Below are 12,351 nucleotides of genomic sequence, written 5' to 3' on the forward strand. Positions count from 1 at the left end.
CTAGAACAGCCTCTCTCCGCGTCTTCTTCCGGCGCTGGGTTCAAACTTCTACATATGCACAGTAGACTCTGCCGTCGGGCCTCGGGCACAGCCGACTATGCATGCCTAGAAGTTTGAAACCAGCGCTGGAAGAAGATCTAGACAGATGCCGTTCCAGAAGAAGATGGAGGCGGCGCTGGAGAGTTCTCCTGCAGTATTGGGGACGCCCCCAGTGCTGTTTGAGCGCTGAGGACCACCCCCAGTGCTGTGAGATAACTCATTTGCATACCAAAGAAAACTGGGATTTCTACCAAACAGCGGCACAGAGAAGACATCTAAAGGTAGGAGAAGAATAGCCTTTCTTAAGGCTATTACTACGTGTTAGGGACTAAAAAAAATAGCATTTTAATCATTGAATTCCTTTAATGTGGCTTATGGCCTACAAGTCGGAGAGCGGTACCCATAGCAGAACTGGGGCCACTTCTTCCCATTTCTGCAATCCAGTTGTAGTTTTATCCGGTTATCACAGTTAGTGATGGCACATGCACATCAGCGGTCTCAATGGTCGTGTGGACTACTGCTGGAAGACAACCGACCACGCTGGGCAAAGTAATGATGCGCCAGGTAAAGACAAGCATGATTTAAAAAAATAAAAAATTCCACCTCCTTTGGCTGATTTAAAAATTATTTTATTGCCTAGACAACCCCTTTAAGTCCTATTCCTGGACTTAAGGGGGCTGGACCACCATAGACTGCCCGTAAACTGTGAGAGACCTCCCACTCTGAGGTAGGGTTTCATAAGCAACATTCCTGGGCCCCAATCTAAATATACTACTATTGTAAATGGAACACGGTAATTTGAAGCCCCAAAGCAGACTCTGTAATGGGGTTCCCAATGACCATATTCCAAGGGGCTTCAGGCTCCGGCTCTCCCACAGTCTGGGGCTTCAGTTCTGTGACTCGTGTGCCATTGTGTACAGCAGGGGACGGCAGGGCCAGCTCATAGAGCAGACCCATGCGATAAACACATGGCAGGAATAGTGACAGGCCCGCAGCCCCAGCTGGCCCATACATCCGGTGCTACACTCCTATTGGCTGCACGATGACCGTGTCCGTTCAGTGATTGGCTACTTGCTGCCCCACCCACCATACGTCACCTTTGCTGACGGCGCGCACAGTGAGACGTCATTTCCTGAGCCGTGTTGCACGAGCCGGTGTTGTAAGTGAGGGCAGATCTCGTCCGGACACATCATGTCCTCCCTACTGAAAGTGGATCAGGAGCTGAAGAAGAAGGTGAGCGGCGCCAGGGGAGACGCGGGAGCGCGTCAGCCATAGAGGGGAGACTGGATGGACTGGACCGGGGCACGGGGCTGATAGGCCGGCGGGAGCAGACGTGTGTCTGGGAGGCTTTGTTGTGAGATGGAAGCGGCCGGGGCAGCTGAGGGGTCAGCGGGGTGTGCTCTGTGCTGGGCGGCGGGCACTGAGGCTCCGGCGGCTTCTCAGGGGTGACAGGAGCCGCTCTGGGATCCACGTGGGACTGTCAGGAGCGGACAATGTGGAGTAGTGCGGCAGTCACATGGGGGGTGTGGGGAGGCGTACAGGGGGCAATGAGCACGCCTCATCTCTATAGCGCTGTGAAATAGGCAACACGATGTTTTTTTGTTTTTTTTTTTGCTAGGTATCTCTTGTCATCAGTATGAAGGAAGAGTCCCTGTGGCCTACAGCTATAGGAGGACGTGCTGACTCTCACTACTTAGGCCATGTTCACATTACAGCTCCTAGAATGTCAGACATATGTTACTTAAAAAACAAACAAACAAAAAACTAAAGAATAAGCAGCATAAAAATGTCTCCACCTATCAGACATACAAAGATGTGACAAATACAGCATCCATTTAATGTGAAAGAGACTTAAAGGGGTTGTCCACGTTAATATTGATGGCCAGCTCATCTGCTCAGGGACAATGTGTCTCCAGGTGACAATTACATGCCAGGAGCAAACTGTAGATGTGGCTTTAGGTAGTGCAGCTCTGTCCTAGACTTCAGTGAGGCAGTACTACCGAACCTAAAGCCGCATCTACAGATTGTACAGTGACTGAGGAGCGCGGCTCTGAGCAAGGAAATACAGGGCGAATATTTATGTCCTAAGGGAAGATTATCAGAAAGTGGCTAATGCCTTTAGGGGGGGGGGGTCTCAGGTCAGAAATTTGAATGTAGGAGTGGTAGAAAATACTTGCATCCTCTGAGGCAGCTCTCTGTATACAGGGCAGGTGCCCTGATGTCATGTTAAAGGGACCACTACAGCCAATCTCTTCTCTGAGGAGTATACAGCAGAGTTCCTCTGAGCAGTATACAGCTGAGAGCGGTGTTTGGCTGCAGAGTTCCTCTGAGCAGTATATAGCTGATACTAGGTTCACACTAGCGTTCGGGTTACCATTCTTCAGGTCCACTTGCAGAACTTCTCTCTCCATATTCTTCAAGGTGAGTAGAGACTGAATGCTAGTGTGAACCTGTCCTGAGAGCGGTGTTTAGCTGCAGTGTTCCTCTGGCAGTGTATAGCAGCGTTCCCCAGAGCAGTATATTGCTGAGAGCAGTGTATGGCTGCAGTGTTCCTCTGGCAGTATACAGCTATGCCAAGTAGTAGAGGATTGGTGCATGTCGGGACGTTCACACCTCAGTTGTACTCAACAGTCCTTTTAAATGCATTTAAAGTCAATCCTGTCAGCAGTAAGTGCACTCTGATACATACATGGTTTGCTAGCTGTCACGAAGTGACCCTACACCAGCGTATAAGTGGTTTAGGAGACCCTTGGTCGCAGCAGACGCCCTTTAATGTATATTCTGGGAGATCTTCCCTTTGTATCTGTTTTGTTATTGTAGGTGCACGGATGGAGTGTGACTGTAGCCTTTCTCACAAACTGAAATTGCCATAAGGTGGCAGTGGGCATGGGTTTCCTTATCCCACATGTGTTGGAGCCTTATTCTGGGCATGTTGGTTCATGTCTAAACTTGTTTTATCTCATGTTATGGCCATGTAAAGTTCTCAGCCGCCTCAGTAGTTCATTGGCTGTACATGACCTCCTATGGCACGCTCCCACAGAAACACATGTGCTAGCCATGGTTTTAAAGCCAAGGCTTCACAGATCCTGGAAAATTGTGTGATATAAAATGTGGTGATGGTACTTTTTTTTTTTTTTTTTTTTTAACTATGCGTTGGTGGTTTATTTATTTTTTCAAAAAATTATATATATATATATATATATATATATATATATATATATATATAAATATAAATATAAATAATTTTTTTTCTTTTGCTAAAACCTTTATTCATTTTGGCCTAGGCAGGGGCTAACTTTCTCCTGTGTTTTTTTTATTTTTTTCTCCTCCCCTTTGTTCCTCTCCGCATGCATTGTATATTGCCTAGTGCAGGATCTGCACTAGATACAGCGTGCTTCTATGGGGTCTGTGTGGTTTCTTCGCTTTTTAATGTGCATAGGTTTCTGTTTGGGGGGTCCCTGAACGGCAACCCGAACACTGTCAACCAGGCTTCAGAGATCACTGCTCATGTCACTTGTGTTCGGACAGGCTCATTTTAAGATAAGGAACTGCAGTCAGATTTGTTATAGTGAAGCCAAAACGTGGTATGGATCATAGAGGGCAATGGGGCATACTAGGCTAGAAATCTGGTTTACATTGGTTGGTTTCCCAGTCTGAACCATGATCTTTGATGGTAGATGCTCCTGCCTGTCCACATCAGTGTCCTGTACTGTACTGTATACTACTACATGGTGGCTCAGTGGTTAGCACTGTAGCCTTGCAGTGCTGGAGTCCTGGGGCTCAAATCCTGCCAGGAACAGCATCTGCAAGGAGTTTGTATGTTTTCCCTATTCTTGAGTGAATTTCCTCCCATTCTACAAAGACATACTGATAGGGAAAAAAAATAAGTGCGATAAATGTCAGATCACATATTTTGTGCGATTGGTAGTTTCAAACAGAATGAAGACTGCTGGTTTGCCTTGAGAGGCCATGTTGGTGTGGTTTTGGTCACTTGGACACCTCTCTATCTTGTGATCAGTTACTTTCCTGAGCTGTGTATTGCGCTCCTTGCCTGTTTAGTAGACTCCCTGTGCCATGTCTCAGTAGTATAGTGAGGCGCTGTTTCTGGTAGAAATGCTCAGTGTTATTCCTCCAGCCCCGGCTCTTCTGCTTTCAGAGGCTTGCATTCATTGCTGTCATCTTGGGAAGCTTCAGGCGAATGCTTCAGTGTTTTCCTAGCATTGCTGTTATTCACATGGGACCTGCATGGCTAAAAATCTGTTATAGTCGTGTGATGGACACACAAAAGTGCACATCTGTTTAGGTGGAGGGTACACAATACTGCCATATAAAAATCTGTAAAAAAAAAAAGAAACCCATATGGATCTTTGTTGTTAAAAGCCACCCAGTACAGATAAAAGGCTGAGAATGGGTAAACTGACCGTAACAGACGAAAACCCCTTCACTCCATATAGTCTTTCATGCACAATGACTTACATATACATCATTTTGCGTGATCAGACCCTGGGAGGGGGATCTGAAAATTAAGTGTGTGTGTGTGTGTGTGTGTGTGGGATATATAAATAAATAAAAAAAACAAAAGTAGAATAAAAAGTGATCAAACTAACAGTCTTCCTGAAAGTGGAATGTATAAAAAAAACAAAACGTCTTGTCCCGTGTAAAAAGACACTCTACCCAGCTCCATACAAGTAAATATGAAAAAGTTTCAGGTGTCAGAGCATGGCAACACAAAATAGTGTTTTTTTTTGTTGTTTTTTTTGCAAAGTTTTGATTTTCTTTTAAGGAGTATCCAAACATAAATCCTACCGTATATAAATTTTCTATTGCCGTGGTCATACTGACCTACTGAATGCTGTAGATTAAACCCATAAAAATTTAATTGACCGCCCCAGGGAACTTTTCTGATTATCCGGTGACAATCCATTAACCCATGGGAAGAAGGGACACATAGGAGCTGGGGGAAGTCAGTTGCTCTACAGGTGGTTTCTCTGCATGGTTACTCAAGTTTAAAAAAAAAAACAAAAAAAAAAAAAACCTAAAACAAATTGTATATTTGGAAAACCACTTTAATACAACAGGGATGACAAAAACATGGTGTTTGAGTGTAAGAAATGGATACTAGATGTTAGTTTTCTCATCCTTTTTTGTTTTTCTTCCCTACCACAGGTCGATTGTTTCAGAGAGAGAATAACAAATGAGGTAAGAAAAATTTACATGTTTTATACAAAATTTTGTGACTTTGCAGTAACTTCTGAAATGGTCCGTTTCACGTGGACCATATTTTTGACCCAGATATGTCTCTCAGCTGTATTTCCTGGCCTATGTATGGCTCCAGAACTTACAGCATGATGATGATGATGTTGTGTTTGCAGGACACTACTCTCAGCAGTAGTTATGATGGTAGAAGTCCAGGAAATTCATTTGACACGTGCTATTGATATTCCTCAAACCATTTGTGTAAAATGGCCGTCACTCGAAGCTCTGCGGTGACCCGGATACACCTGTGACATGACAGTTGTGTAATAGTTGTTTTACTCTTAAAGGCTGAAGACCTGGTTGCAAGTTTTTTCCCAAAGAAGTTACTGGAACTGGATGCATTTCTTAAGGTAGTTTAGGCAAAAGCCATCTCTGTGACTGCTGTAAACATGCAAATGCAATACAAACCTCAGTAGGAGAAAAGACCCGCTGTGGTCAGACAATGGGTAAAACTTATTTCCTAGCGGATTAAGGGGTTAGTTTTGTTGAATTGCACATAGATTTACACACATACTGTAGAGTCATATTCTGAGAGATGTGTGTTTGAACATCAAAGGGGATTTCCAACTACAGCAAGTCACTTCCTATCCTCGGATATGGTGTAACTTGCTGATCACTGATGGTCCAACTGATCACGAGAACTGGGATGTTTTTCACCCTGGTTTGAATGAAGCAGTGTTTGGATATGCTCACTTTTCCCCATTCATTTCATTGTCAGTGCTGGAGAAAGCCAAACTACTGTGCTTGGGACTCCAGTGGATAGGGGTAACTTGAGTTGGCTAAAATATCCCTTTAAAAGGATTGTACAGAATTTTTGTAAGCCATTTATTTGCAGTAAAAGCAATAATAAATAATAATTAAAGTATTAAAAGTATTCAATTTCTGAAATGTCCTTCCATTCTAGCACAGTCTATCTAGTCCCAGAACTTTTATGTTCGTTGTAACGGCATCATTCTCATGTGCCACCACAGCCACTCACTTGCCTCAGTGGTCATTTGTGTATTCATTTATTAGCATGCCATCATTTATCAGTGTTTATTGCAATTTTCAGATTAGTTATACTCTGTTTATGGAGATCTGGTTCTCTTATGTTAAGTTCTCTTGCTTGTTTGTCAGGAACCTATGCTGAATGTACAAGATCTTTCACAAATCCATAGTGAAATGAACCTGCCAGTTCCAGATCCAATTCTTCTGTCCAACAGTCATGATGGAATTGATGCTGTAAGTTCCAGCTTAAGACATGTTTACAGCTCTTTTTTTCTATCTATCTATCTATCTATCTATCTATCTATCTATCTATCTATCTATCTATATCATAAATTATATACTTTGTACTTGTATATATTCCAGATAGGTCTATAGGATATAATGGGCCTATTGGAGGCCAAAAGAATGTCCTTTTGGCATAGGGTAGTATAAATGCGTATGTTTGTTTTTTCTTTCTATAGGCAGCTCCTTTCAGTTTGTGCACAATGGGGTAGATTTATTATCGTGCCCCATTCTTACTAATGGTCCTGACTGACACAGGCAACGAGCTTTATGAAAGGATATTCCTGCGCCAACCACTCTGCCCACGTCCACAAAATATGGACAATATGGTGTAAAATGGGATTTTGGATGTAAAAAATCGGTCTTGCACCAATTGTGCGCCACAATATCATTCATTGGTCCCACTATTGTCGACATATATTTTGTATATGGTGCAGTAGATCCTGACCTCAGCTCCTGTTGTTCCTGTACCACTTTGTGATCCTAGCATCCGAAGTCTATATAATATCAGTATGTGTAATGACATGGCTGTAGGTTAGGATAACATAGCTGACTTTTATCTCATTTGCCTTTTTCTGTTAACAGCCAACACTTAAAAAGCGAAAAATGGAAGATGGGGAGGATAACTGTTCAGGTAACTCTACTTTTCTTCTTTACACTCTTGTTTTTTGGAAAAGTTCTCATTCAACGATTTAATCTGAAAATTGTATCTGATCCCTGCTCTGTTATCTCCCATGCAAGTGAATAGGGTTTTACAGAAACCTGCTGTACTCTGAAAATTGTGAGGGAGGGGGAGAAAAAAAAAAGTTCTTTCTGCATAGGAAAGTCACAGATTAGCCCCATTGAATTACAGGGGGCGCTTCTGTACATCCATACCATATCGGTGGCAGTCTCCGACTTCTGCCACAAATCTGGATTACTTTTACCTTAAAACAAAGATCTGGATGTCTTAGTCTTACATTACTGGACCTCCCTGATGTTCAATGGCCTGGTTAATAGATGGTAGTACAGGGATCTGCAGTGGATGGTAGGTACTTGACTAGTGAAGCTGAAGGAGAAATAGAAATATTACATGGAAAATCTTTGAATTGCCTGAGAAATGTGTAATGTACAAACTTCTATATGCCTGATTTGGGACATTAAGGTAATAGAGAAGTTCGATCTCCAAAGCAGATGCATTTTTCATTATTTTTGGTAGCAGTTTTCTTTAGATTTGGACCCGTGATTTCTGGTGTGATGCATGGACAACTGAAATACAGAATTGTAGACTAAAGTTAGTATAAATGGCAAATCCCATTATCTTGTGTTTTCCTTCTGTAGGTACCAAAGTCTTTGTGATGCCTAATGGGATGCTGAAGAGTAACGCCCCACTTGTGGAAATTATTGAAAGAGTAAAACCAGAGATAAGGCTGCTCATAGAGAAGTGTAACACGGTGAGCGTCCTAAAGATCTGCCTTTTCGCTCTCATGTTGTCGCAGTCTGGCTCTGGGCAGCTCTGGACAATTATTAATTCTTTCTCTTTTTCTATTAAGGTAAAAATGTGGGTCCAACTCTTAATCCCAAGGATAGAAGATGGCAATAACTTTGGCGTCTCAATCCAGGTAATCCACTATAGATTTACGATTAATATCTAATTTAAGACTATTTTGTGACTGCCCTATAGCTTAAGAGTTATGTTTTAGCTCCTTTCACTCATGCAGTATGCCAGTTTCATTAAAGTTTAGCTATGTAAACGTGGTCTATATTAAGAGACATAAAAACTAGAGATGAGCGAATACTAGCACACTCGAATAGCACACTCCCATAGGAATGAATGGATGCAGCCAGCATGCAAGGGGGTTAAGCGGCCGGACGTCGGCATAGTCTGCGTGCCAGCCGCTTCCATTCATTTCTGTGAGTGATATGCGAAACAGGAGTTTCATATAGTACTCGCTTATCTCTAATAAAAACCTTTATAGATGTCTATGGCGTACATATGTGCAGCCTGGTAATATGAGGTAATTGACTATAAACAGGCGTCACTGATGGCACCCATCCAGAAAGCTACCAGTGTCTGCACATGCAATGCCAGGGCTATGTGACAGAGTTATCATGGTTCTGTGTTTAAATATGAGCCATATTTAGTGAGACTGGATTTCGTTTATTTCCTACGTTTAGGAAGAGACGGTGGCAGAGTTGCGGACGGTAGAGAGTGAAGCTGCATCTTACCTAGATCAGATTTCCAGGTAAGGTTTATGACCTGATGACCTATTATTCCTGTGTATACTACTTAAGGGGTTACCTCAATATGACATGTACTTTCTGTATTCACGCCAGTCTGGAAATGACAGAACTGCTGCAGGTCTAGCTATATAACCAATGATGTTAAGCTGTTAAAGACAGAGGATCTGAAATGGGTTTTCCAGTTTTTATTATCGATGACCTATTAGATCTGTATTATTAGGATCCGCCATAAACAATAAAAATTGGATAACCACCCCTTTATGCCAGGATCTCTGTCTAGGATGTCCATATAAGTTGGACAACCACTTTAAGTTTTAGCAGCAGAAGATATTTGTTGTCGAGGTTCTCTGCCTAATTCCATTAATTTCTTTGATAAAATAATCGTGTATTGTTCTGTAGTTAATATGTATACTTAAAGCATCTTCCCCAACTCTGATGGGCAACATGCATCTGTGGCTCACTCAGAATGTTCCGCCTCTCTATCTTTACCCTTTGCCGCTAAGTAAAAATAGGAATTTTTTTTTGTTTTTGCCTTTTTAGTCATTTCCATTTTGTTTATATCAGTTTTTCACTTTTTTTCCCCCTCATTTAGATACTACATTACCCGTGCAAAACTTGTTTCTAAAATAGCAAAATATCCTCATGTGGTAAGTAGAAGTGACTCTTGTTACTCATCATTGACTTGTATGAAGCATGGACTCTATTCTGTGCTTACCACACAATAACTAATATTTCAATGTTTTTTTCCCCTCAGGAAGACTATCGGCGTACAGTGACAGAAATAGATGAAAAGGAATATATTAGCTTACGGCTTATTATTTCAGAGCTGAGGAATCAATATGTAAGAGCCATTTCTACATCTGTGAAGTAGACTGTTTGCCTAGGCGTGGTTTTTGTTCATGTAAATTAATGATGACCTCCAGCAGAAACACAACTTACACAATACAAGTGTTGCATTAGCAGACTAGAAGCTACGGCATAACTTTACCTGCTGGGGAGGGCACTGTGATTATCCTCTTTTCTGTAAGAAAGCAACAGTTGGGTCTTTCACATGGGAGGAAGATAAACTACTATTTGTGCTGCTTTCAATCAATGGGCTTCACTATCTGCTGCTACTAACTGCGGCTCAGATCCATATTCCCCATCCCAGTTGACTGAAATGTCTCTCCTCCTCTGCCTCAACACGTAGTATTCACTGCACTCTGACACACTGCCCCCATCTGAAGCCGGCCTCCTTCACTTCGGGTGCAGTGTGTCATCATCAGTGACCTGACAATCCCAGATCAGTCCATATGAAGGGAACTTATGATTTACCACTCTTATCTTATTTTCATTGCCCCATAGTTGAACTCTACATGCACTTTACACTGATCTTCTCTATAGGGTGGAATTAAAACCCAGGACCCAGAACCACTCTTTATTGTTTGCAATGTCCAAAACTGAAGTTTAGCCTTTTAGGAATCGTTTCAAGAGCTATGACATATGATCATTAGGTTTGTAATCTTGTGTCTTTTAGGTGACCTTGCACGATATGATCCTCAAAAACATTGAGAAAATCAAGAGGCCCAGGAACAGCAATGCCGAGACCCTCTACTAACCAGCGTGTCCTCGTATCCCTGCCCCCCCCCTCAACTTTTTAGTTCTATTTTTGTTTTAAATGTATTTTTTTTTCTTCCTTTGAACTTAAAAGGAGTAAAGACCATCATTGCCTTGTTTGAACTTTTGACATCCTTACCACCAAGAAGGGAAAGAAACTGGTCTGGAAATCAGTCAGCAGGTTTTTAATTGTTTAAAACCGCCCCTTCCCCTGCCCCCTCTCTTCTTCTATTGGAATTGACTGCTAAAGTCCTAGTCAATGACGAGGAACGTTCAAAGCCTTATCACGTGGAGTGCTGTAGCGCATACCCTGGAGTTCTCTACAGACAGTGACCAGCCCCCTGAAGCACTTAGACAAAAAAAAACCATTTTGATCAGTATGAAAGTCTTTGAAAAGATATGTCCTCTCATAGAGTGACATGCCACTGCTGCTGCAGAACACCTTTACTAATCATTTTGATTCTCGTAGAAGCCTCATTATAGTAATTTGACCCATGATTTTTGCCTCTTCCAATTTGGAAGCATATCCATTTGGGACTACCATAGTGTGTATTCAAGGGAGTCTGGGTGGTTTTTACCCCTTTCAAACTGCTGACAATGCTATGGAGAGGGCAGGGTAAACCTATGTGGGGTGATGTATGTCATGTGTCTAATCCATATTCTAGGACCCATGAAGGTGGTGCGTTCGTGTGCAGGTTTCGGGCTTTCTGCACTGAATGGATGGATGGGTCTGGGTGCTGTACATAATGGTAGTGTTCCCTGGGCATAATACCAATTTCTTGGTCATACAGCCTATATGACCATCACCCCAGATACCCCTCTACATAGCACGGTCTGCATTTTTGAGACTCTCATTGCAACCTATCTATTCACAGGGTGACGTGACTGAGCCATCAAATAAGTGTCACAACCGTCCTGTGAATTGAAAGGCTGACAACATGGCTCCCTCCATAACGGCTGACAATCTTATGCATACACGTTTGTCCCAAATTTTGCAGCAGTAGGTTTATCGGTCAAGGCTTTATCATTTTCTGTTCGTTCTTCCAGTTTTTAGACCTAACAAATGAGATGAAAAGAATGCTGGAGTGTCTGTAAAATGTCATTTCATGCTCATTTTAGTTAGCTCTTAATTTTATTATTTAACCCCATCAGAACATATTGAGTATTAACCCGTGAAGTGTTAGTTAGGTTTTCTTGGAATATAATCAGGAAGTTGGCTTTACAAATCAAATGAAGGTTTACACAATTCTGTAATGTTTTTATACTATGGTATTGTATTTGGCTGGCCTTTATTCTGCCCCTTGGGGTAGGTATATAATGAGTTAGTATTTGCTGTATCCACCCCTATGCTGTGAGTAGTATGATCCTTTTCCTTCAATATACATTTCATAGTTCCTAAAGTCGTGGAGCAATGTGACAGTGGTACCCCTAAATTTCTTACTCCCCACCCACCAATCGCCCTACTCAATGTGTAGTCGGCCTTCTTGTTGGCTACTTACATCATACCGACCAAATTGAATTCACAAGGTGCTCACAGATAGTAATACTATAAGGAGCTGAGCTGTAAGTTGTATAGTTTTGTTGGAAAAGTTCCGGTCTAATGTGCCATTTCACCATTTTAATCTGTGCCCATTCTTGGATTAGGAGTCCAGTGTTCTTAGTGACTGTCTTAGTGAGAGTTACCGCCATATACATACACAGGGTCCATGTGTCACTCTTAAGCTCACAATAAGTAGAGCTATAGATAAATGAAAATACAAGGTCTACTGAAACCTTTCTTATGGTAAGTTCACACAGGGTTTTTTTGGTCAGGATTTTGAGGCCGTATCTGCCTCAAAATCCTGACCAAAAAGACGGCTCCCATTGAAATCAGTGGGAGCCGGTCAGTTCTTTTTTACGGGGGCCATTTGTTCCAGCTCCGGGAAAAAAAAAGCAAGATGCTCATTCTACAGGCAGAGTCACCTCACG

The 12,351-nt window shown here is 42.2% G+C and overlaps 1 protein-coding gene across 2 annotated transcripts; it reads left to right on the forward strand.

The window, feature by feature from the left end:
* The first annotated feature begins 1,146 nt into the window (after positions 1 to 1,146).
* Positions 1,147 to 10,484, forward strand: PSME3 (proteasome activator subunit 3). Of its 2 annotated transcripts, XM_075277309.1 has the most exons (11): positions 1,147 to 1,272; positions 5,206 to 5,238; positions 5,583 to 5,645; positions 6,412 to 6,516; positions 7,150 to 7,198; positions 7,885 to 7,997; positions 8,097 to 8,165; positions 8,722 to 8,789; positions 9,380 to 9,434; positions 9,542 to 9,628; positions 10,304 to 10,484. In XM_075277309.1, the coding sequence occupies exons 1-11, from the start codon at positions 1,231 to 1,233 to the stop codon at positions 10,382 to 10,384; spliced, it is 765 nt and encodes a 254-aa protein (XP_075133410.1). In that variant the 5' UTR covers positions 1,147 to 1,230; the 3' UTR covers positions 10,385 to 10,484. The 2 variants fall into 2 exon arrangements, with proteins under 2 accessions (XP_075133410.1, XP_075133409.1); XM_075277308.1 differs by having other exon boundaries at positions 7,885 to 8,165.
* The last annotated feature ends 1,867 nt before the right edge of the window (positions 10,485 to 12,351 follow it).

The sequence above is a fragment of the Leptodactylus fuscus genome, chromosome 6 (genome assembly GCF_031893055.1).
Source record: "Leptodactylus fuscus isolate aLepFus1 chromosome 6, aLepFus1.hap2, whole genome shotgun sequence".
Classification (NCBI taxonomy): domain Eukaryota; kingdom Metazoa; phylum Chordata; class Amphibia; order Anura; family Leptodactylidae; genus Leptodactylus; species Leptodactylus fuscus.

Excerpts from the sequence above, each read along its gene's own strand:
- PSME3 (XM_075277308.1), top strand. The coding sequence starts at position 1,231 with ATGTCCTCCCTACTGAAAGTGGATCAGGAGCTGAAGAAGAAG. Across the intron at positions 6,517-7,149 it reads GTCATGATGGAATTGATGCT|CCAACACTTAAAAAGCGAAA; the intron begins GTAAGTTCCAGC and ends TTCTGTTAACAG. Across the intron at positions 8,790-9,379 it reads TACCTAGATCAGATTTCCAG|ATACTACATTACCCGTGCAA; the intron begins GTAAGGTTTATG and ends CCCCTCATTTAG.